The sequence below is a fragment of the Muntiacus reevesi genome, chromosome 17 (genome assembly GCF_963930625.1).
Source record: "Muntiacus reevesi chromosome 17, mMunRee1.1, whole genome shotgun sequence".
NCBI classification, from domain to species: Eukaryota; Metazoa; Chordata; class Mammalia; order Artiodactyla; family Cervidae; genus Muntiacus; species Muntiacus reevesi.
This window is the reverse complement of record NC_089265.1, coordinates 42,098,488-42,125,271: the sequence shown is the minus strand read 5'-3', so window position 1 is coordinate 42,125,271 and position 26,784 is coordinate 42,098,488. Positions and strand designations below refer to the sequence as shown.

Here is a 26,784-nt window from a genome sequence, read left to right as displayed (position 1 = left end):
CTGTTCAGCAGAAATGCCCACTTGGAAACTGACGTGAAGGTCCTCTCTGGGGCAGATGGCTCGGTCTGGCCACCCCAGTGCACCCGTCAAAGGCACTAGCGATGAGTACAGTGCTCTAAGAAAGACTGGGGACTCAGAAACTTGCAACTTAAGCTGCAGCTCTGCTTCTGGACTCAGCGCACTCTTGGCCAGAGAGAAGGATTTGGGCTTCTATTTCCTTGCATGTTAATGAACAGTTTTATCAGAGGCATTTCCAATTCTAACAGTTTAAGTTTCTAAGAATATAATGCAGACAAATGTCACTTCCACCCACCTCACAATCTTTCTCCTTTCTAAATTAATCATTTCTGTTACTTCCACCTTGAGTGATAATGAGTATTCGCAATTCAAAAGAAATAGCAAAAAATGCACGAGATATCCAATTACTTTCAAGAGAAAGGTCTAATCCTGTCATTAGAGGTGATGTCCTTACTACCCTTTTTTTTTTTCTTTTTGCCCAAGATTAAATCTCTGTGGACAGTTAATATTTCACTTTCAAAGAAGTACTAAAAAATTCATTCAAGTTAATCCAAACTATGTGCTAAAAGATGGAAAATACCAGTCCCACGGAGCATATGAAATCACCAAAAGTATTTACGGCCCTTGATTCCAACCTCAGGATCACTTGACTCTATACCCCATGGAGAGATTTTCCATATATCATTTCCTTCTTCCAGACATGCTTCATAAACATGACCTGCTTCTGTAAACACCAAAGAAATCACATGGCGAATGGTTCTGTGGGAGATGCATAATAATACAGGAAATGAAGGACACCATCTGTACTATCTCCAGCAGTGAGCCCAGCATTAGATTTTCAAAACTGTGTTCAAAGATTGAAAAGCAAACATGGCTCATGTTACCACTGTAACATGAAACAGTCAATCTTTGAAAATAGGAGCCATATTTGCTTTTCAGTCATATGGAATAATATCAGAAGCCCAGTTTCATGATCACACCTTGTAAAATGATCTCTTATTTATATACATTTATTACAGAAAGATTTAGGTCCTGAAGTTAAGGTTATTATGCTTATTGATCGGAGAGAGTTAAATATAAGCAACAGAGGAAAGACAGGAAGAGGAAAAAACCCAGACAGGAGACAGTCTATACCTCAGGGACCCCTACCAAGATCTACTGAGAGTCCTAGACAGACTAACAGCATATGATAAAAGGATGGCAAAGTGCTCTAGTACACAAAGGAGGATGCTGTTAAGTTATATTGAAGGTTGACCCTTACATATGTCCATGTCCTAAACACCTAGAACCTTGAAACCTAAGAGAATGTTATCTAAGAAGGCAAAATGTTACCCCACAGGGTTGCAGATGCAATTAAGGATGCTAATCAGTTGAATGTGAAGTGGGGAGATTGTCCTAAATTATCCAGATGAGTTAAGTGTAACAATACGGATCCTGAAAAGTAAAAAAAGAGGAGGCAAAAAGTGAGTGAGATGTGAAAAGGACACAACTGCCATTGCTGGCTTTGAAGATGGAGGAAGCGGCAACAAATCAAAAAGTGTAAGGACCTGCAGAAGCTGCAAAAGGTGAGGAAACAGTTTCTTCTCCAAAGCTTCCAGAAAGGAATGTAGACCTTCTGGACACCTTGATTTTTAGCTCAGGGAGATGGTATTGGATGGGCATCATACAAAACTTTAAGATAATAAATCTGTGCTGTTTTAAGCCACTAAGACTGTGGAAACTTACTGCAGCAGGGAAACTAATGCATATATTAATTTTAAAGCACTCTCAATACTTTTAGATCCTGTCTTTTTGAGGCAACCCAACCTTTTCATTCCATCAGGCCCAAAAGGGTGGATCTATTTATAAACAAAATGTTCTACTGGGACCTGTCTGGAGTGGTTTAGCTATTTACTTAAAAGGCAAAAGTCACACTTGCTGTCGGTACACAGTAAGTTTAAACACACCAAAGTCAGACCAACAGGACGAACTGTCCTCTTAGCTCCTTCTTTAAACTCAGTATTTGCCCAAAAAAAAAAAAAAAAAAAAAAAAAAAAAAACTATTTCCAAGGCACTCTTCTTATCTAATTTGCTCTGGGTTAAAATTAAGGAGATGGGTTTGTATCTCTGTGGTACCAGCAAAGGTATAAAATGGGCTCTCAATAACCATTTGTTGAATGAATCCATGACTGATGAGTCTGACACCGAAGAGTACATATTGTCCTTCTGGATGAGGAATGGTCTCTATAGGACCTCTGTGGACTAGCGATAACCAAGTTTGGACTCAACAGAAATACAGCGCTCTGGTCTTTCTCCTTTTTCTTCCATGAGACCACTTCTATATACTACATTCTGGTTATGTCAGGATTCCCCAAGACTTGAAGAGCAAGTGAGGTTGGGTCACAGTGCCATGCTTTATACACATTTGTTTTAAGTTTATACATACTTCAGTTTATTTTCTTACAAGATTGTCCTTAAAGTGTCATGGCAGACTTTTGATCATTTTCTGGTGTATTAATTTTCCCTGGACCATAGAAAAGGGGGGAAATCTCCACATTTTCCCATAGAGGATTAGTCTTTTTAAACCCAAAGTCATTTGAGTTTCTAATCCACAGAATATTGAAGAAAGGGTGGGAAAATATGCAAGAAATAATCGCCTTTGTACCAAAAGAAAACCAGCACAGACTTTCTTAAAACAGTTGAGGAATAAAACGTAACCTCTAGCCCACCTTTCACCTCTTTCTTTCTCTTTCTCTCTTCCATAGCATCCTGCATGCACTTAACAAAGCAACGGCTGCAGGGCATGATCAGAGAATCACAAACAACAAATAAAACAACATTAAAAACCCAAGCAACTTAAAGGGCATTTGCTTGTCATTCACATCCCCAATTTAATAAATGAAGAAAGAGAAGCCCAAATATGAAATTACAAACAAAAGTAAAACTAAGTTGAATAAACACTATTCAGGTGGAAAAATAAGTCCCCTCTTTTTTTTCCCCCCAAACACAATTTCTGAGGAGAATGATTTCAGCAACCTGTCTACCCCAGAATAGCTTGCAGAAAGAATTGAATCTCAGGATAATTTCCACACAGATTACTCTAATATGGGAGAAAGATCAGCATGCCTATAGGAAGAAATTCTAAAAATCATCCCAATCTATAAAGAAATAATACAATTACCCTGTTCATCTGGACTGATACCAAATCTATATTAATATTTTCTGAAAAACATAGTTTTATTATTTTCAAGTACTTAGAGTATATCAAAAAGAGAACTGTGTTTCCAATGACTGCCTTTTCATTGTCTGCTTAAATCAATTTTATAAAAAAAGTCAATATCCAATTAAAGTTTACAAAAAATCTTTTAGTAAAGCTAGAGTCAGGAAGAAACTTTCTTAATATGGAAAAAAATTCTTAAACTAAGTGACAACATTTTACTGTTGGAAGCACTGGAGGGACACTTCCCAAATGTATTTGACCAACGGATTTGCATTTACGTATCTACTAATGATGTGTGTGTGCCAAAGAACGCAGTTTGAGAAACAGCGCAAGAGCCATTTGCCCTTTAAAGTCATGCACAAAACAAGGCTGTCCTTTTATCATAAAAATTCTTTGATACGATTTTGTAAGATCCAGCTAGTAAAGTAAGACAAGAAAACCAAGTACAAAATACTGATTACAAGGAGAAAAATGATAACTCACAGATAATATGATTATTAACTGTAATATCCAAGAATCAATCACGGATCTAGTGAAGTAGTTTCGAAAGATCAAGTTGGCAGTTTATAAAATGTACTCACACAAATCTAGATCTTATACATTTCTAGCTAGAAAATGTAATTGGGGGAAAAAAAGCATCCTATTCACAGTAGGAAAAAGAAAATCCAAAACAGTAACAAAAAAATTCCCACATAATTTACTTAGAAGTATATTTAACCAAACATAGGTAGAGAATCTTTGAATAAAAATTTACTGAGGAATGGAAAAGACAATAAATATATAGACATTTCATTCTTAGAAGGGTAGAATAAAGATGCTATTTCTCCCTAAATTCATTAATAAATTTAATTTCAACAAATATCACAATAGAAATCTTTTTGGGGGAAATGACCTTATAAGTCAAAGTTCAATTAAAGGGATAAATATAAATGCATCAACTAGGAAATTTTTGAAAATTAAAAATACCACGGGAATGACCCAATCAAAAAATGGGCCATAGAACTGAACAGACATTTCTCCAAAGAAGACATACAGATGGCTAACAAACACATGAAAAGAAGCTCAACATCACTCATTATCAGAGAAATGCAAATCAAAACCTCTGAGGGAGTCTAAAGTGGGATAACTTTTTGAAAAGTAATTCAGTAATAGTGCTAAAATGTCCAGACAGTTTAACCTGGTTCCGTGGGGTAAGTGGCTAAGTCCTTCCTATTCATTGCTGCATTCCTGCTGCTTAACACCAGTAGGTACCCAGATTTATCTACTGAGTAAGAACACATCAGGAAATAAGTATTCTAAGACCGTGGAAAGCTGAGAACAAAGATGCTCTCCTGCTGGGGTCACTGGGGGCCTCTCTGCTCCAGGTGACTTTGCTGAGGATGTGTATAGGTCAATAAAGCAGGATGACTGTGGATGGCTGTAATGTTTGCTATTCAAGAGTAGACTGCTCTACAAGCAATAAATGCTGGAGAGGGTGTGGAGAAAAGGGAACCCTCTTACGCTGTTGGTGGGAATGCAAACTAGTACAGACAGCCACTATGGAGAACAGTGTGGAGATTTCTTTAAAAACTGGAAATAGAGCTGCCATATGACCCAGCAATACCACTTCTAGGCATACACACTGAGGAATCCAGATCTGAAAGAGACACGTGCACCCCAATGTTCATCGCAGCACTGTTTATAATAGCCAGGACATGGAAGCAACCTAGATGCCCATCAGCAGACGAATGGAGAAGGAAGCTGTGGTACATATACACCATGGAATATTACTCAGCCGTTAAAAAGAATTCATTTGAATCAGTTCTAATGAGATGGATGAAACTGGAGCCCATCATACAGAGTGAAGTAAGCCAGAAAGATAAAGACCAATACAGTATACTAACACATATATATGGAATTTAGAAAGATGGTAATGATAACCCTATATGCAAAACAGAAAAAGAGACTCAGAAGTACAGAACAGACTTTGGAACTCTGTGGGAGAAGGTGAGGGTGGGATGTTTCGAGAGAACAGCATGTATATTATCTATAGTGAAACAGATCACCAGCCCAGGTGGGATGCATGAGACAAGTGCTCGGGCCTGGTGCACTGGGAGGACCCTGAGGAGTCGGGTGGAGAGGGAGGTGGGAGGGGGGATCGGGATGGGGAATACGTGTAACTCTATGGCTGATTCATGTCAATGTATGACAAAACCCACTGAAATGTTGTGAAGTAATTGGCCTCCAACTAAAAAAAAAAAAAATAAAGAGTAGACTGCTATTTTAAATTCCTCCTACATTGGGCTAAAGGCCTGAGGGTAAAAGGTTATGGCCTAGCATCCCACATTTGGCCAGACTTTGCCTTGAGTGTACCTAAAAGGATTCTGAGGGCCAAGAGATGCCCACTGCCATATACTCTACCTGCTTCTGCCCTCTGCAGCTGTTTTTCCCTTGGCTAGAGCAACCAGGAGCTTTTTCATTCTGTGCAGTTTCTTCTCACCCATTTCTAAACTTGCCTGAAGCATTTTAGTCTCCACAATCAAAAAATTTTTTTAATTAGCAATATGCCAATGAAAGTATTCAATATGCTTTTAAAAGCCTACTTAAAATTAAATGAATGAATGAATAAGAAGTGTGAAGAAGAACATCAAGGTGGCTTGGGTAGGCTTATTACAAATTTCAAAAGGAAACTGAATCTTAGGATATTTGCATATGTAAACACCCTTGAAAAACAGGATTTCATCTTACTAAGCAAAATTTCAGAAGACTTCATCCTTTGATTTTGTTCACAAATACAGCTTCACTGCTTCAAAATCCCTTTCCTATTTACAACTTTAAGACACTCCTAATTTATAATATCACAGCTATATCCAATTTCAGTGTTTCACAGAATATAGTGGGCGAGGGAATAGATCTGTCTTTAAGTAAAAATAAGGAAATAATCTTGCGGGAGGAGGACTGTGTTGATTGCACTGCTTAGTTTTTCCATGATTTTCTTGAAAATGCATGTAACGCAAAGCTGGAGTTTCCCTGTCCACCCCAACTTCCCCTCTCCTGCTCTCTTCAATGACACACCTTCACCCCATTCTACTGCACTCTGTGTCCTTGGAGAGAACGACTTCTCATTTCCCCCGGAGAATTCCACTGCCCCAAAGCAAGCAGATAAAACATATAAAGGAAGAAATAGATGAGGGGAAAGGACTCCTAAGAAACCCAGTATAGTTTCTGCAAACTATTTCAGACTCTAGGAGATAGTAAAGCTACAACAGAAATCTTCAAATTTTTACTTAATATGCTGGAAAGCAAAGACAATATTTCCCCTTTCTGGACATAGTTTTTTTTTTTTTTTTTTTTAAGGTTTCCTTAATAGACAAAAGTTAGATTTCCTTTTGTCTTTTTTACAGTGAGATTCTTTTACAGAATCCCACTGCCTTTTGAAAATGACCTGCCAATAGTAGGAACTGCCATCAGGAGAGGTCAGAGTCCCAGGTTATTTAGAATTCCAAATTTAAGCAGTAGGGAGAAGGGAGGACTGGTGTCTATTCCTTCACTAAGAACTGAGTTCTTCCCAGCTTGCCAAGTCCTTGCTCTCACGTGGCTTAAGTTCCATAGGAGGTGAGTGGGAATCCAGCAACAATAACAGAGATTTAATATTTGTACACCCAACTACTGTCTTCGAAGCACCTTCTCATACATTCTCAGATCTAATGCTCAAACCACACTGGTACGGCTGGGCTCAGACATTCACTGTCCTGCACAAATGGCAGAGCCAGCCTGCCTGCCCGGCCACACCCACTGTCACCCATGCTGGTGAGGAAGGCAGGCTGGCAGAGTCAAGGGCTGGCACTCACATCACCGTCTGTTTTGAGGTCCTGAGTGCAGCTTTAAGGCCTGCACTCCTCCATGATTTCATGAAGAATGTAGCTGCTTTTAAAACTGCTAAATTATTATTGCCTCTCTTTCTCTTTGAAACAGCAAACCTGAAAAACTGTCCATCCCATTTCTTTTATGTAACAACAGCAACAAAAGGGGGTTTATTATGCTGCTGTGCTAGAGAAAGACTGCCACCCAACTCCAGATCCTGATTCCCCTGACAATTCCTGGCAGCTATCTAGGGCAGCTTTTAATTGGGCCAACATCTGGAAAGAATAGAACCTTTATGTGACAGAGTTGGGAAAAGAATACCTTTAAAAAAAATTTTTTTTTGTTGTTGTTGAAGGATAATTGCTTTACAGAATTTTGTTTTCTGTCAAACCTCAACATGAATCAGCCACAGGTATACATATATCCCCTCCCTTTTGAACCTCCCTCCCGTCTCCCTCCCCATCCCACTCCTCTAGGTTGATACAGAGCCCCTGTTTGCATTTCCTGAGCCAGACAGCAAATTCCCCGTTGGCTGTCTATTTTACATATGGTAATGTAAGTTTCCACGTTACTCTTTCCATACATCTCACCCTCTCCTCCCCTCTCCCCATGTCCATAAGTCTGTTCTCTATGTCTGTTTCTCCACTGCTGCCCTGTAAGTAAATTCTTCAGTACCATTTTTCTAGATTCTGTATGTATGTGTTAGAATATGATACTTATCTTTTTCTTTCTGACTTACTTCAGCACTGCTCATTATTAGAGAAATACAAATCAAAACCACAATAAGATATCACCTCACACAGGTCAGAACGGCCATCATCAAAAAGTCGACAGGCAATAAATGCTGGAGAGGGTGTGGAGAAAAGGGAACACTCTTGCACTGTTGGTGGGAACATAAATTGATACAGCCACTATGGAAGATGGTATGGGGATTCCTTAAAAAAAAAACTAATCCCACTCCTAGGCGTATACCCTGAGGAAACCAAAATTGAAAAAGAATACCTTTTAAAATTCATTGTTGTGACTTCCCTGGTGGTCCAGCGGCTAAGACGCTGCACTCCCAATGCAGGGGGCCGGGATTCAATCCCTGGTCAGGGAACTAGATCCCACACGCTGCAACTAAAACCCAGTGCAGCCAAAAAAACAGATAAGCCCAAATTCCATTCCTGTGTTCCCCACTTCCCTCCCCCCAACATATCTCACCTCTAATTGCAGATCCTGAACTGTAGGTTCAAGAACATATCTCTCCGGAAAGTCTATAATAATCTTAGAATTAAGAAGAAAAAAGTGATACATCTCTTGAACACTATGTGCCAGGCACTGTGTGGGGCCCTACGGATGTCTGGATGATTGGGCAAGACCCCTGCTCTCTAGCTGCTCCCGGTACAGTAGGCAGGACGTAACCGCACGCGATTATTACAGAACAAAGTCATCCATGATATAACAGAGGTAAGTGCAGGAGACTGAGGGCAGCCTGGGAAGCAGTGACTACCAGTCACAGCCTGGGAGCATGGGGAAGGGCCACAAGAGAGCTGCTTCTAGAAAGAAGGCATTCACAGTGACCAGCATGGGCACCGAGGACCTGGGATAGACACCTCAGTGTGGCTGGAGTCAGGGGTATGTTCAAGGTAGCAGCGGGAGGTGGACACGCCCAGTGAGGGGAAGACTATAAAGGATTTGTGTGCTGTGGAGCATGGGTAGGTAACAGAAGGCCAGTGGAAGATCCTAAGGGAAGGACTTGGTCAATTTTGTTTATTTTAAAAATCTGACACTCTGGAGGAGGGTATTAGGAGGTAATACCAAAATGTGGGTGTTCCTTAGTCTGGGGGTCTGGCTTTTCCATCTATCTCACTGTGAATCTACAGTCTGACATACTAAAGCAAAACCCTGACCTCTTCCTTGAGTCCTAAACCCACACTTCTAACTACCTACTTGATTCTCCGCTTCAGGGGCTCACTGACACCCTGAAACTGGCATGTCTGGATTGGAGACCTTGATTTTCCCTCACAACCCTTCCCCCATACCATCCTTTTCCATCTTGATAAATAGTCACAAAAGTCACTCAAGTGCTCAAGTTAGAATTGCTGGCTCATCATCATTCCAGTCATGCCCTCACCCCCACTTGCAACCACAAACCAGTCCAGTCCATCCTAACTCTGAAGTATACCTGGAATTTACTCCTTTCCCTCTTCTTAGCCGGCCACCTTAGCTCGCTTCTGCCTATTGCTCTAAGCCAGGGTTTCTCAGGCTAGCACTGCTGACATTTGTGGGCAGAAAGCTGTTTCGGGGGACAGTTCTGTGCATCGCAGGGTGTGTAGCAGCATCTCTGGGTCTAGTCGCTGGACACGAGTTGCATGCCCTCCCCTGAGATGTGACAGCATTGTCTAATGACTCTGGGGGACAACACCAGCCCTAGTCGAAACCACTGCTCTCGCTTCACTCCGTCCCTCTCTTCCAGGCTTGGGACCCTCCATTACACTGGCCTCGCCTTTAGGGGCTTGAGTTCATGCACCCCCTTCCTGCCCCCAGGGCTCAGCGGAAGCTGTTCTATCAAGAAAGTTCTCAATCCCACTCTTCTGTTAGCTGGCTCCTTCTCAAGCTTGTGATCCCAGCCCTGGGTCACCTCCTTAGAACCCCCTGGATACCTTGTCTAAAAGGTAGCAGCCCTGCCGGTGTTGATTTTCTTCATAACGCTTTTTAAAGGCAGTAATCATTTTATTATGTCTACTTTTTCTGGTCGTCTCTACCCCAAGTACAAAAGCAGGATCAGGGCCGGATTATGTCTATCCTGCCCCTGTCTTACCTCTAAGGCCTAGCTCAGTGCCAAGCTAAATAAATATTTGCCAACTAAATAAATGAGTGAATCCACAGATGTATTATACAATCAGAGATACGTTTTACAGCCCAGGCACTGACCACACCCATAAAAACAACAAACCTACAATATGAAAAATTAGCTCAGAAGAACTAGAATGTCACCAAGACACTCTATATATCAGCTCTGTGCTCAATAACCAAATGCAGCCTGGTCCACAATGCAAAATAGATGATAGCACACCTTGGATGAAAAGAAAGCTCTGACATGACAGTCAGAGCGGCTTATCTTCTCTCCACTGGGAAGGAAGTACAGCTAGGGCCCAACTCTTCATCACTCCTTATTTTCCTTATAATTACACCCAATTTATATCTCTGGTGTCTAGGGGTGTGTGTGTATGCACTGGGAGTTGAACAAAATAGATTCAGGAGGATAGGATATCTTATCACTACTGTCTCCAGAGACCACACCCACCCTCTTTCTCTCCACTCCCTAGTGATGTGCTGTGTGTCTTTGGGGTGAAGGCTTCCAAGCAGAGAGTCAGCCTCTTCACTGTCCTTTCCTAAGGAAAGTCTCAGACACAGTGAACTGAACTCACTAAAAGAGATCATCCTTTCATAACAAAAGCATCAGACACTGAACTGCACTCACCGGAAAAGGCAGGTGTGCTTTTGGGGGGAACCTGATTCCCATAGGGGAAAATAATTTCTAAAATAGTCACCCTTGGACCCAGCGCTTCCTTTATCAGATCTTTTAGCCATCGAGCAGATTTTTAGTGAGACATCACTCCCCCTGTGACAGTCTATGGAACGGTTAGCTTTTAAAACAGTCCAGAATATGCCACCCCTCCAAGCAGATCTCAACCCTCCCTGTCAATTTGAAGTGCTGTGGTCAAGAATGATTTTTGAAGTTACGACTTTCTCATTTTATTTCCCATGTTCTGGACAGTGCCCATGGGATCGATTTCTTTTTCATTTCAAAATGACTATGTACTCTAGTCAACTCAGTGGACATGAGTTTGAGCAAACTTCAGGAGATGGTGAAGGACAGGGAAGCTTGGCGTGTTGCAGTCCTTGGGGTTGCAAGGAGTCAGACATGAATTAGTGACTGGACAATGATGTACTTTCTAGAGAAAAGGATTCTTGAGGCTACAATTCGGATTCTATCTTCAGAGGTGAAACACTTTGGAGGAGAAAATTTGGCTCCTGAGCCACCAAATTAGGGAAATCATGCTTTAAAGTTGTTGAATTTAGTTCATTTTTTCCATTCTAAAGATGGCTGGGTTTGTCTGTGCCGCTGGCCCCCAGTGTTCTACTGGATAATGAAGCGTTTTTCCATTTTAATTGTCTGTCGGAGGCACCACAGTGTTCAGAGGACAGTGTACTGGTTCCATGATCTCTAGGATCTGACAGACTCTAGAGAGAGACAGTTGGGGTTAGAATCCCAGTTTTATCCTGCCACTTACTGGTTGTTCTGTGGCCCAGAGCAGGTTACTTAACCTCTCAGTACCTCATGTTCTCCTCTGTCCTAATTCATAGGGTTGTCATAACAGTGAGTTAGTAATTCTCAAGTATTTAAAATGGTGACTAGTATATGTTAAGCACTTAATAAATGTTAGCTCTTATTACCAGCATAGCTTTGAAAGTACTTTTAGTTGGTAATAATTACACTTTATCCTGATGAAATAGTAGATTTCAGGCTAGAATATACCCACTTGAGTTTGATAAATAAGATGCTTCCAGCAACCAATGATCCAAACGTCATAAAATATTAAAAGTCCTGAATAAGCACATGGCATATGTCCTATTAGCATCTGTTAAGTAGATAAATACCTAGAACCTAACACACATTGTCTATCATCTTTTTTGGAATCCAGAATGAAGAATTTCAGAATTTTAAAATTCTATGATCTTATGCAATATCTTAAGAGTTGTCTTTAAAAATCCTTAAGCACACAAGGAGAGGTGAGCGGGGTGGTAGTGATAAAAATGGTTAAGCCCTGAGCATTGCGACAGGGACTGGCTGACCAGACCAGAAACCCATTGACCAAGCTGTGCAGGGAGGCATGCAAATGGCCTGTACATATTAACCCTTTTAACTTGAAAACAAAAGTGCCCTTGTGCCCTGGGAGCAGGAGCTCCAGCTCAGATGGCCCAACTGGCTATAGAAACACTGGAAACTCCAGCCTCCCAGCCTGCCATGAACACCAAATGCAACAATGTCGTGTTTCTTGTTGCCCCGGAAGGAAGCTGTGCAGTAAGTTTGGGGTGTAGCCTATTATCGCCTGGACTCAGAGTTTGGGGGAGTTTCCATGGTTAACCAGGATGCAGAAGCATAACAAACCTGGGTGGCTTAACAAACAGGATCAGGGCCATATGAGTGCTAAAAGAGGTCACTTAGGAATGAAGAGCTCAGGTAATCACTCTGGGGTGGGATAGGGGAGCTTCTCCTCTTATTTACAAGTTGCAGATCATTTTTGCTTAATTACCTGCCACATCTTGCTTGAAAGTCATCAAGGAAGATTTCAAACCACTTGCTTGAGGACTTTTCGAGAAAGAAGTCAGAAGGGCAGGTGATCCTCTATGAAAGCTGACAGACTTGGAGGAAAGATCTGTACAAAGGGGTGGATGGCAACGGTAGACGATTACACATGCTTCTACATCAAATGAGATTAGGACTCCCCCTCTCTGAATGGGGCAGCTCATTTCCTTGTTGCTTAATTTTAAAAGCGCCAAGGAAGCCCACCACTAGAAGCACATCTTTCTCTCTTATTTCTGAAACCCCTGCTGTCGGGAAGGAAAGACTGTCTTCTTTCAGCTCCACCTACCCTCTGATGCCCAGGCCAGACCAGGGCCAGCTCCAGAATGCTAAGTGACACTTCTCCCCCTGAGCCCAGCACTGGGGGAGGTAGTTGCACTGCCTGCCATGCTCTGTTCTAACAGAACTAATCTGATTAGAAATCAGAGGCTGAGAGATCCTGCCTTTGCTAATTCAACAGAGACTTCACTCTTTGGCATTCCATTTTTCCCAGGACTTGTTCACACTATTAAATCGTTTGATTCTCACAGTGCTGTGAGCTGGTAAAGGCAGGTATTAAGTACATTTCATTAGTGAGAAACATTAAGATTCAGATCAATTAGGGAAAGTGTCTAAAATGATACAGTGTGTGATGCTCAGTCATATCTGACTCTTCGCGACCCCATGGAGTGTAGCCTGCCAAGCTCCTCTGTTCATGGAATTTCCCAGGCAAGAATACTGGAGTGGGTTGCCATTGCCAAGGGATCTTCCCAATGAAGAGACTGAACCCACGTCTCCTGTGTCTCTTGCCTCGGCAGGCAGATTCTTTACCACTGAGTCACCTGGGAAGCCCAAGATGATACAACTAGTGTCTAAAAGAGCTGGACTCATATCTGTGAGTCTGCGCTCAGTCACTGACACCTATCCTCCACTTAAAAGGGTAGTTGGGTTTGATTGAAAAACCTTCTCACTATTAACATTTTAATAGTTCTTTGCTGTGAGCTCTGCTCTGGCCAGAGTAGGATACAGCATCACTGGCTTCTACCTCCTCAATCTCAATAACACCACCCTCCAATTGTGACAAACAAAATGTATCCAGACATTGCTGAATGTTCCCTGGGCACTGGTTGAGAACCACTGGTTTAGGGTGTCGTGAATTAAGATGGATTAGGAATAACGTCACCTAGCAGGACCCTGTGGGGCCTTCCCAGGACAGGCCTTCCCGCCTCCCCCCAAGTTCTGCTTCAGCTCCTCTCTAAAGTACATAGAAAATGGTACTTGATGCAAATTTCCTGAGTTGTTTCACAGATGTGAAAAACGCCCCACCAAATGCAAGATGTTAACCACTTGATGTCCATGAGTAAACAGCCCCAGGTCTCTTTGAGCCTAAGGACTGATGAAGGTAACCCCCATGACACCACCCTGCTCCCTCAGCATCAGCCAATCACAGAATTGTTTACAATCTGATCAGTATCCTGTGACTCTCCACTGTCTCACCTGGTTTTTTAAAATACTTTGCTAAACAGGGGCTCTGTGACAATCTAGAAAGGTGGGATGGGGAGGAAGGTGGAAGGAAGGTTCGGGAGGGAGGGGATATGGGTGTACCTATGGCTGATTCTTGTTGATGTGCGACAGAAAACCACAAAATTCTATAAAGCAATTATCCTTCAATTAAAAAAATAAGGTCATTAAAAAAATAAATAAATAAAAGCAAAAAAATGCTTTGCCAAAACCCTTCAGGGAGCTCAAGAGCTTTTAGGGCCTGAGCTTCCATGGGCCCTGCAATAAACCTTTCTCTGCTCCAAACTCCACCTCACTGTGTGTGGGAACATGAACTTACATTAACACTAACACTCAGAATGCCAGAGGATCACTCTCCTACAGACCAGTGGAGGTTTACTGAAGACAAGGGCTGCTCAATACAGAGACAAGGTTGTCTCTGTTCAGCTACAGAGTGTCGCTCCATCAGGGCAGAGGCAAGGGTCTTATTTCTGGAAGTGGAGGCTTTCTAGAGTCTAAAGGGAAGAAGAGCAGTTAGCGCTGGGATGCATGCCAACTCTCCCTTCTTCCCATCTCAAAATGTTATTTTTCCAATTTTTGAATAAGCAAAACATTTATATGGTTCAAAGTTAAATATGCATCAAAAGTACATACAGAAAAGCTTCCTTTGACCCAAGATTCCCACCACCCAGTTCTCCCCAGAGGCAGACAATGTTGACATCTGCCTGTGTATCTTCCCATGGATGTTTTATAAAAGAGCTTGTATTTAAATAAATATTTCCTCTTAGTTCAAAGTATTGCTGAGTCATGAGTTCACTCATGTTTCAAAAGTCATCAAGTGCATCAAACAGGGCGCTCAAAGCCGGTGCACAGGCACAACCCTGAGGGATGGGAGGGGGAGCGAGGTGGGAGGGGGGTTCAGGATGGGGGACACATGTACACCCACGGCTGATTCATGCCAATGTATGGCAAAAATCACTAAAATACTGTAAAGTAACTAGCCTCCAATTAAAATAAATAAATAAATTTTTTTTAAAAAGTCATCAAGGATATCTTCACTGACAGTGTGGATGGGGGAAGGCGTGGCTCCTCCCAAATGTCCCTGCCTGCCTCCACTGAGAGGGTCACAGGCTGAGACAATGGATGTACATGACAACCTAGGTCTTAAAAGTCAAAATGAAAAAAAAAAGACCCTGGGAATTTGGGTCAAGGACCCTGTTTATAGCTAGAGCGGTCAGTTTCCTCCTAGGGCACTGTGAGTGCTCTTATGAAGTGTGCCCATCTTGGTGGGAACTGGTTAACACAATGAAGAGGTCATCTGAAGTTGAGGTACTGGTGCTAAAGGTGGACCCTCCAGACCTACAGTAGCCTGTGGAAGTCATCAAAACCAGAATCTCCTGAGGGGAGGAGGCCCTGTTGTGGGCAGCCCCAGGATGGAAGGAGGAAGAGAGGAGGGAGGGTGACAGGCTTGAAATGACAACTTTTGGCTAGAGAGGTGAGAGGGAGAAAAGCAAATGGTGGCACTAAAAATTTCCCATGCCTGTCCACGGCCAGCCAACTTGGAAACACTGACTGATTCTGATGGACAAGTCACACAATTAGGACATCCTAGGGCTGGAGCTTTTCATGTTCCTGATAGAGAATTGCTAGATGACCTGGGATAAGCCATTGAACCACAATGACATATTTGTTTTGGAAGGGTGGGAGTAGATGTGGGCAATTTCCTCACATCCAAAAGAAAGAAAACTCAGGCCTCCAGCATTGGTATTTTATTCAAGTTTAAACCACTCATAAAGTGAACTGATGTCCTGCTTTCTGCTCCTTCCTTATGACCTTGTTAAAAAAAAAAAAAAAATCTCATCTTCAAACTTCTCTAGTTCCACAATAGTAGAAAACTTCTATCAGTTACTATGATTGAAAACTTCCAGGCCAACTTTCATTGTAATTTGTACTGTCATTTCATCATCTCACTAACCACCAAACCAATGTCACAGTACCTCACTGCCTAGAATTGTGCTGTCATATGGTAGCCATTAGCTACATGTGTTTATTTAACTAAAATTTAAAAAATTCCTTCCTCAAACACATGGGTCACATTTCAAAAGTCCAGCAGCAACATACAGCTTTTAACTACTGTATTAGTACAGATCATAGAACATTTCCATCACTGCCAAAAGTTCTAATGGACGGTGCTGGCTCAGAATATGAAATCCAAAGGCCTTCAACCAGCACTCAAAGCTAGCAGTCACGTACAGCCAGGCCACACTTCCAAAATTTCCTCTGCTTTCTCCAAACAATGGCACTTAGCTTTGTTTAGGCCAGACTCCTGTCCCTCAAACAAATTACATTCACCCCCGAAGATTCAGTGCCTGTGCCTATTGATTCCCCATCACTGAGACACATGAGTAGATCAGTCAACACACAGTCCCTGAACGAGTGGGATTTTCTGCCATGACAAAAAGCAATGAGGCATCTAAGAAATTTTTATCCCAGCAGAATGTTCTGCTAACAAACAAGTCCCAAAAAAGGACGCTTCCCCAGAAGACTGTAATGAGCTTTGTGCTCATCAGGATTTGCTAGAGAATTAAGTAAAATGCCACTCATCTTGGCACTTAACATCAATTTGACTTATTTAATTTTTTCATGTGGGTCTCCTATTTTTTTTTTCTCTTAAATAAACTGTATGGATATAGGAAGAAGGGACCAGGTCTTACATGCATTTCTTTTACATCTTCCTCTCCTATCTCACCTCCTTACCCAAACAGTGCAGAGATTGCAAACTGGACCCCATGTGAGGAAAAGATACAATTGATACAGTTTGTTGCTTTTTTCAGAGTGGTTTTCTTTGTTTTGTTTTGGGGGGGGGGGGGCTTTATTTTCTTTTGCTAGAAACAGAAAGTTTGCTTTATTTAGGAGACCAGCACCTGGGGAAACAGTGGATTCCTGTCCAGAAACCAACTGCAAAATTCTGCCAGACCATGAAGATTTTTAAAGGGAGAATCATTCAGAGAAAGGGTCAGAGTCTTTATTACCGTCCACTGTGTACAGACTTCCTGAGTGTATTTTTGAATAATTTTGAGTCAGTTGCCAATCTTTCAACAGTTAGGAGTTTTACATCGGAATCCACATTCTTTATTTCTTGAAAAATCAGTTATCTGGCAACCCTGAGTAAGGCCGCACACAAAGGTTTATTAGCTAGTGCTTAAGGCCATCTGTCCCCTTCACAGAAGGAATGTATCCTCTTGTTTACCACCTTCTCTCCGCTTGTTTTATTCCCTTATTATCTGCCTGGCCCCTGAGGCCTGGGCATTTACAATTCTTGCAGAAGATACCCAATAAATGAACTGAGAACAGAAACACCACACTCCTTAATAAAGCCAGGCAGCTCTTAATACCTGTCTTCACAGGCAACATGTTTGTTTTAAGCAGCTAAAATCAAAATTCTTATCTCAGTCATTAGCTAAAGGCATTAACCTTCCCAACTGATTTTAACTATTCTTCCTGGGCTTGCCAGGAACTGATAATGGATTAGAGAAATGGTCAACCGTAGGAACAAAAAGCAGTCAGCCTAAGTAGTCACATGAAAATAATTGAGACTCAGAGAGCATAACCGTGTTCCACGAACTCTGAGTGTTCCCTAAAAACACGTGGACATCACAGCACTCATGATGCTGAGTGTTGCTGGCAGCTGCCCAATGAATCTTGATACAGAAAACCTAAACCCTCTCATTAACTCTAACCCTATATTGATTTCTTCTCTTCTGAACCTTTGTTACAGACTACTGTGTTCTAAAATTGTTTTCATGTCTCCCACTCAATTGTAAGTTCCTTATAAACTCTTAATACAGTTCCTTATAAACTCTGTGATATTCTTCTCACACCTAGCACCCAAGATCAGGGTGTTCTTAACCTGGACTGTCTTCAGTTCCAGGCAAAATCCAATGGATCATTTAAAGGAGCATACCCCATGGTCAAGGTTTCAAGACTGGGAAAGAAATTAATTTTCAGGTATTTATAAAAGGGGCAAGAGTTATGAAATGTATAGTGGGTTTGACGACACCAATCTAGTCTGTTACTATTCCCAGCTTTCTGTCATCTGCACATTTGCAGAGTATAAATCTGATGTCTTCATGAAGGTCATGGGTAAACATGAAACTACACAGGGACTATTTATGCATCTTGTCGGTAAAGACTAAGTGAATAAGGAACAAAACTTCTACTCTTCGGGAACATTAGTCTAACCAGGTACAACCTTCTAACTATAATACTTTATCCATACTTTTACACCTTGTCTGAAAGGACGCAACAAGAATATGCCAGCTATCTTTAAATCAAGATTCATTAAACTTGAGAATTCTCCTTATCTGCAACCAATTTAATGATTCTTTCATAACAGGAAGTGCAGTTAATTTGACATAAACTCCATCTTTATGAACCTCTGCAGCTTTGTAAAAGACACGTGTTTCTTCTCTAAATGTACATAGCTATACTAATCCATGCTCAAATTATGCTGAGGGACAGTTTCACGTCTGGTCTCCAGAATGTACCTTTCCCTCATTTTTGAAAACTGGGATGATATTTGCTCATCTCCTGACTTTTGGTAAGTCTTCTAGTCTCCAAATTTTTCAAAGTTCACTCAGTGGTTTCCCTTTTCTAGCTTCGAGTTCTTTTTTCTGGGAAATGGTTTAACTGGGCCTAGAGACAAACACATCTGCAGCAGCTAACGTAACTCCTGCTATCAACTCTTATAAGGCCACCATTAACACCTCCGGTTTAAAGACCTTTTGCTTAATGTTAAAGAACTAAATTGAATAGTTTTAGCTGGGCCATTACCTGTTAGCAAAGCAACACTTTTCCTCTACATAATCCCTTCTTCTCGTTTTGTGCATCAACAGAATATTAACTGAGGGTTACAGTTCTAGGCATTGTGTTGTGCTGTGGTACTTTTCTTATAAAAAGGCTAAACACCTCTTCTCTTGTTAATCTTCCTTTTAAAATCAGAGATCATTAAAAAGCTATATCATCACACATGAAAAGACATCATTGTTTTTGTCCTCAAGTTTCCTGCATCTTCTCTTATTTATCAGAATCGTTTTCAGTCCTACAATGTGATTTTTAGTTTTTATAACCTTCCCAATATGCTAAGCCAAATTTCTTGTTAGAGACATTCATCACAGAATCATACCTATAATATTGAAAACCTACTTTACTACTTCTTGGGCAAGATAGACTTAGCAGACTCCAAAGTCACATTCCTTCTATCACTTGTGCATCACTAGAGAGCTCCTGTAAAGTGGAACAGAGTCAAGAATCACAGTGCATCTTGAAGCTGACTGAGAAAACTGCCTGAAAGCGATCTGAAGCAATGTCAGGCTGGCAGTCTGATGATCTCTGTGTTGGTCTCATATTTGACCGAATTTACAAAGAGTCTTGGGTATGTCAGGTAGGATTTCATTTCCTACCTGTGCTTAAAAATAAATAATAATGTATTGCTGTCTCTGTTCAGATTTACACATTTTATAAGCTACAACATGACACATGAGAGCTCGTGAATATTTACCCTACCCTTCCCCATACACATCACCACTTTGGGTGGTGACTGCTCTGTTTACACTTCTAGGTTTGGCTGAGTAGAAAAGTCAGAAGAAAAGATACGTCAGGAAAAAGCACATATTATTCCACATGAAAATGGAACAGGAAATATATCGTGTAAGTTCCACGACCTGAATCTGTGGGTAGATCACATGGCTCATGTACTTTATGACAGAACTTCTTGCTAGCTATCCATTACAGAGTAAAATGCAAAAGGAAACGTTAAGGTATAATAAACCTATGGTACACAAACCATCTACTCCCAAGAGAGAAGGAGAGCAAGGTCTTTTAAAAGGTAAAATGTATAGTCAATTTAAAATCAGGAACAGTGGTGCTTGGGGACATATATTACCCAGTAATGCTTCTGAACATCAGTTTGGTTGCCAGGAACCAAGAATTTATTGAAGTCAAAGAGTAGTCAGGCAAGATATGTTGGGAAGTGTGGAAAGAGATTTTTGTGAAATGGGCTGAAGACATGGAATCTGAGAGGCTTAGTAAGGGGTGCGATGAAATTTCATGTTAAAAATCCTTTTCAAGGGTGGAAAAAGTTTAAAATTTTGGTGGTAAGTAGCAAGTCAATTAAAAGATTCTATGGTAGACACAGAGCACTTCACACACATAGGGCCTTTATCTTAGGAAGGGTTTTCAAGTAACTATCTTCTGTTGATGTTCTATCACAGTAACTGTGGTGGGCAGAAAAATGTCTCCCACCCCCACCCCGAGATGTCCACACCCAAATCTTGGGATCTGTGAATATACTACACTACATGACAACAAGGAGTAAGGGTGGAGAGGAAATTAAGGTTGCTAATCAGATGACTTTAAAATAAAGGGAGTATTCTGGATTATCCAGGGGGGCTCAATGTAATCACAAGCATCCTTTACAGCAGTGGTTCCCAACCTTTTTGGTACCAGGTACTGGCTTTGCACAAGCAATAACTGGGTGGGTGAGGGGGTGATTCAGGATAACTCAAGCAAAGCAGCTGCCTCGGTGGCTTAGTTGGTAAAAGAATCCACTTGCAATGCAAGAGACTGCCTGCAATACAGGAGACCCGGGTTTCATCCCTAGGTCAGGAAGATCCCCTGGAGAGGGACACGGCAACCCACTCCAGTATTCTTGCCTGGAAAATCCCTTGGACAGAAGAGCCTGGTGGGCTACAGTTCATAGGGTCACAAAGAGTCGGATGGAATGACTGAGTGAGTAAACTACCATCAAGAGCATTACATTTATCGTGCACTTCATTTCTATTATTATTACATCAGTTCTACATCAGATCATCAGGCAAGTTAGATCCTGCAAGTTATGGACTTATAATTTAAAGTGTCAGAACTGGAACTTTCCTGGCAGTCCAAAGGTTAAGACTTATCTTCTAATGCAGGGGGTGCAGGTTCAATCCATGCTCAGAGAGTTAGGATCCCATATGCCTCGGCAGCTCCCCCCCAAAGCAAAACATAAAATAGAAGCAATACTGCAACAAATTCAATGAAGAGTTTAAAAAAGTGTCAGAATGATAAGGCCCGATAAAGACTCAATTAGCCTTTCCTGGCTGCAAGGAAATCATGACTCTGAGAACACAGGCAACCTCAAGAAGCTGGAAACAGCAAGAAAACAGATTCTTCCCTGGAGCCTCCAGAAAGGAAGGCAGTTCTGTGGACACCTGGCTCTCACCTAGTGAGACCTATGTCAGACTGGTGACCTACAGAACTGTGAGATAATACATTTATGTTGTTTAAGCCGCTACCTTTCTGGTCATTTGTTACAGAAACAGGAAGCTAAGGCAGTAACTTCCATACAAATGCTTTGGAGGAAGCAAAGGCTTATGGCAATATTAGCATTCTAAGCAATAAAACAGTTCCTCTTTCTGAGCTGAAAAAAGAAAACAACACACTCATTCACCTTTTTATAGGTTTTCTCTTCATTTTGTTTCCCAGGTGCCGTGTCTCCATTCTCAGCAGCAGACGACATCTATAAGAAAGAAGCGGACCTATTTGAATTTAGAAGTTCTACACTGAAATACAATAGGCTAATAATATTGTTACCTAGAGAGTCTATTTCGGTTAATTACATTTTCGTTGTTATGGCTGTGGTCTCTAAGAAAGGAAGAAATTTCTCAAAATACTAAGAAAAAAAAATTCTGTGTTCCCCAATCTTTCCAAAATAGCGCTTTACTTATAAACCATTTTGGTGGCATACTTTACTCCATACGCTCTAAGAAAGGTGCCATGGAAGTCCAAGCCCAGATCATGTGTATAAGTTTCTTTCTACAAACTCTTAAACCCTTTTCTTCTGGTTATATATGTCTCCTGTAAAAATATCTGGAAAGTACCCAAAAAATATGAATCACAACAAAACAATTACTCAGTTCTACTGCCCTTGGGCAACTCTACCACTCACATTTTGGCATATTTGTTTCCACCTTTTGTTCCATGTACTTTCATATGAAAAATATTATGATACCATCTTAATCCAGCACTTCTCACTGAACATTTATGTAATGAGCATTTTCCCATTTGAATACAAAAACCTCAGTGGAGGAATAATTTTTACTAGTTGCAAGAGACACCACTGTGTGAACACGATTGTGTGTTAATGCTTTAGTTAACAATGCCAATATTGAACAACAGTTGATGTGGTTCAGGGGTTTTGTTTCCACAAATAATTTAATAGTAATGATTTTGTGCTTCTATCTTTGTCCAACTTCAGTGTTTTATTGAACTAGTTTCCCAGAATTATCAGGTCATTAAAAAATTGAAAGCTCTTACCACATGTTGCTAGATTTCTTTCCTAGAAGAATACACCCATTCACACTATCAGCAGTGAGTGGGAGCTGGTTTCATTACATGCTTTAACTATCTTTGCTAATTGGACAGGTAAAAGAAAGTACCTGCTGACTTTAATTTGCCTCTTTGAAAACTGTTAGTGAAGGTTAACATTGTTTATATGTCTTTTATTTTTTTAGCTCTCTGTATTTCTTCTTTCAACTTTTCTATTATTTTGCTCACTGATCTATTGGGGTTTAGTGTCTTAGGTATTGACTTTTTACCTTTTTAGTGGTTTCCTTATTGGTGTTTAATGTATTAAGGTTATTAAGCTGCTTACAGCACATTATTAGCATCTTCCATGCTCCTTTCTTTTAATTTGGTTTATAATTACAACATGGAGAAGCTTTATAGTTTTATACTTAAAACTATTGACTGTCTTTGTGATTTATTCCAATGCTTTTAGATAAAAACTTTTTCATTGTGAGGTATCAGATATTTAAACATGTATTCCTCTCATCTTTTAATAATAAGATTTTTGTATATTCTAATTCATCTGACTTCTTAAAGTCAGTTACTTACGTGGTAAATAAGGGTAACGACATAATCAGAGAGCTGTGATATTTAAGGGCCACATCTTAAATTGCAATGAAGAGCATTCTATACACCACGGAGAAACTTCTGACTTTCTCATAAGCCTTTGAAGCACACTTTAAATCCTGGGCTTTTAATAAACAATGTGGGTGAAGCCTAAGAACCCGCCAGCCATTTCTCTATACTGGAACAAAATGACTGCCATGAGCTGGATGTGACTAAAAACCACCCAAGAAAATGAAAGTATGGACCGCGGCAAGACAATCTCACCAGACCTATGACTGCCTCCCAACCCAAGCATCCTCTTAGATAAACATTCAGTTCCATTCAATCTGTCCATACTAGAATATAAAGTTTTCAAGGACAGATGTTTCATACACTACTGCTTCCCACTCTCTACGTGCTTAATTTATTAAAAGAATAATTGAGTTTTCTAGTCTCTTCATGGTATTTTGGTGAGATGTGAATAATATATTAGTAGACTTAGAATATCTGACATGTTTTATAATATCAGGCTCAGGATAAAAACCAAACCCAATCCTGTATCATCCCTCTTGAAAGCTCAAATTACATAACCACTTTAAGAATATACAAGGAGTAATCGAATATTTGATCCCAATTTCTATATTAGGGTATGTTAGTGTAATTTAGTACATATTACTACTACTAAGTAAGAGTAGGATTTTCTTTAATCTTCAACTGTTTAACAGGGCCCACAGAATGAAGATCTCCGTAAAGAATGCCACTTCAGTAATTTCACTTTATCTAAGCCCTTGCAGCTTTTAAAACTGAAAAACTTCAAGAGCATTGTTGAAGGGGCTTGAAAATACAACCTTAATGAGGGGTTGACAAATGGCATGAATGAAGGACAGATGATTAGATGGTTTTTATTATTTTGCAAATCATTCCTTACTGGACAGTAGGACAGAGGAGGAGAGAAATATGTAAACTTAATATATTAAAAAAAAAAACCCAACAATTCCCTTTAGACAGTACAAAAGAGATAATAATGTTAAAGGGAGGCCATGAGATATCACCTGGGTTCAAAGCTGTTTTCTGTTTTTTTCCCCTGTAGGATGATGTTTAACAAAGCCCGCGTGGACCTATTCACCATGTAGGATATCCATGTAGGAGAGGCAAATGAGATGCTTGGGGATGCCCTGGTTAACTGTAAATGGTTATTAAAATGGTCACAGTGATAATTACAGTGGCTTCCCAGGTGTCTCAGTGGCAAAAGAATCCATCTGCCAAGATTCAGAAGAACTGGGTTCGATCCCTAGGTTGGGAAGAGCCCCTGGAGGAGGGCATGGCAACCCATTTCAGCATTCTTGCCTGGAGAATCCCATGGACAGAGGAGCCTGGCGGGCTATAGTCCTAGGGTTGCAAAGAGTTGTACACAACTGAAGCGACTTACCATGAATGTGATAATTACTGTTTGTTCCTAGACTTGCAACGTTCTGCACTAGTTAAGGTACATCACTTATATAATAACTATGGAAGCCAAGGTAAGTATGGATTAAAAATATTGTTTTCAAAAACATTATAATCATATATATTTCTACATATGAGTACAAGGAAGAAGGAAAGACATTCACAGAAGTACTGGTAAGTATCTATAGATGATGAGATTGTGAATGCTTTGTGTTTTCATGTTAACTTTTTGCTATATTGTCCAAGCATTCTGCAGTAAGCACTGCTACATTTAAAAGTAATGAAAACACTAACACGTGTCAGATATTTAACCACACGCAGTAATTAACAGCACAGACCATATCTCCTGGGTTCTGCCCTTTTCAGCATAACAACATCCACAAAATTTCCTCTTCCTATTTGCTTATTTTCTGTTTTTAATCTGATACTGTCAAAGTTAAAGGCCAAGAACTAGATACATGATTTACAGTATTTGCAAACATAATGAATCCACTGGAAATAATTAAAATATAGACTGTACTTCCTTACCTTTGTAAATGAAATGGCCAGTCATCTGTAGTTGGTGGTGTTGAGTGGCCTATTCATTGTTGAGACTGTTCCCTTCCCAGGTTTCTGTTAAAATAGAAATCACTGGTCATTATTTATTCATACCTCTCTTTCATCTCTCAGAAAGGATAAGAGGTGGCTATAGGGATATATATATACACTGCAGTCAGCTAAGGGGCCTTCCTGGTGACTCAGACGGTAAAGAAGCCACCTGCAATGCGGAGACCTGGGTTCGAACTCTGGGTTGGTAAGATCCCTGGAGAAGTGAAAGGCTACCCACTCCAGTATTCTTGCCTAGAGAATTCCATAGACAGAAGAGCCTGGCAGGCTACATGGGATCCCAAAGAGTCGGACATGACTGAGCAACTTTCATTCACTCACTCAAAATTAAAACAAAGGAAGCAATGTGTGTAAATAAAGGGAAGATAAAGGTGAGGAACAAGATGGTGCCGGCAGTATAGGTTGGACAAAGAATGTGCATTATGTAATCCTGTAGTCGTTGAATACCCTGGTCAGTCTCCCATTGATTCTGAGATTCCTAGTGGTCATAGCAGAGGAAGACATAACCAGTTACATAAATGCCCAATGCTCATAAGATAAAAACAAGTCAGTTGCTCAAATCACTGGGGATTGAGGCTGGAGTGAATATTTCTCCTGTGGGGCTTCATAAAAGAGACCCCATGTGATGTGTGGATAATTTTTCACTATTATCCCTGTGATAAATCATATGATTTTCATGAGGGTTGTTTCAATAACACAACTTCAAAGGAGAGTTCAACAAACCTTTTCTCTTGTTATGCTTTTATACAAAAGAGATACTTGCTCATGGTAACCAATTTTAAAAACACAGAGAGTTTAAAATAAAAATGGGCTTCCCTGGTGGCTCAGATGGTGAAGCATTCACCTGCCATGCAGGAGACCTGAGTTCAATCCCCGGGTCAAGAAGATCCCCTGGAGAGGGAATGGCAACTCACTCCAGGACTGAAGAGCCTGGTGGGCTACAGTCCATGGGGTCACAAAGAGTCGGACAGGACTTAGCATCACACACACAGAAAACAAAAGTGAATAAGGTTCCCCAATGAGATAATCAATGGGAACAGTTTGTTGACTATCCTCCCAAAATCTTACCTATCCTATACATACACATGAACACACTTATTTCAGCCATTTACTTTTATTGGCATTTTAAATATATCTCTTCAGAAGGTCTATATTACATATCTATCTCATTTACAAATAACTGCATTGTTTCCACAAAATGGATGTACCATCATTGAAACAAACACTCCCTTCTGGGAGAACATACAGACTGTTTCCAGGATGGGCTACTGTAACCAGAGAAGGAAGAAATAGATTTACATAAACACCTTTAATGTTCTAGTGCTTTTATTTCTGTGGGAAAGAATCCTGGCAATCAATCCCAACTTGTAAAGTGCATTAAGTATTTGAAGGATCTTTGTTACATTCCTTTGTATAAAAAGGGTGAAGAAAATCAGTTCCATGATGCATGAGTATCTGCTTATTGACATACTAATTAGCACTGGATGTTTGCCATATTTAAAATGTTTGCCAATTTGATGGGCAGAAAATGACACCTCAGTCACTTTAATTAATGTTCTTTTACCACTAATGGGCTTCCAGGTGGTGCTAGTGGTAAGGAATCCACCTGCCAATGCAGGAGACATAAGAGACATGGGTTCAATCCCTGGCTTGGGAAGATCCCCTGGAGGAGGGGATGGCAGCTCACTCCAGTATTCATTCCTGGAGAATCCCATGGATAGAGGAGTCTGTTGGGCTATAGTCCATAGGATTGCAAAGAGTCAGACATGACTAAAGTGATTTAGCACACGCACCACTAATGAGGCCTATTCTCTTCACAGGTTTACTGATGATTCCCATTTTCAGTTCACGTCCTTTGCTTATTTTTATACTGGGCTTTTATACCTTTCTTTTATAATCAATCTGTAAG

At 40.6% G+C, this 26,784-nt stretch overlaps 1 protein-coding gene across 1 annotated transcript in view; it reads right to left on the bottom strand.

Moving 5' to 3' along the window:
- PIP5K1B (phosphatidylinositol-4-phosphate 5-kinase type 1 beta) overlaps positions 1-26,784 on the bottom strand; it is a 338,680-nt gene that overhangs the window by 190,644 nt on the left and 121,252 nt on the right. Inside the window, exons 2-3 of the mRNA XM_065908234.1 lie at positions 24,798-24,881; positions 21,382-21,450 (exon numbers count right to left, since the gene is read on the bottom strand). Of these exons, the coding sequence (XP_065764306.1) occupies positions 21,382-21,450 (69 nt within the window). The 5' untranslated portion in view covers positions 24,798-24,881. The remainder of the gene's footprint in view (positions 1-21,381; positions 21,451-24,797; positions 24,882-26,784) is intronic.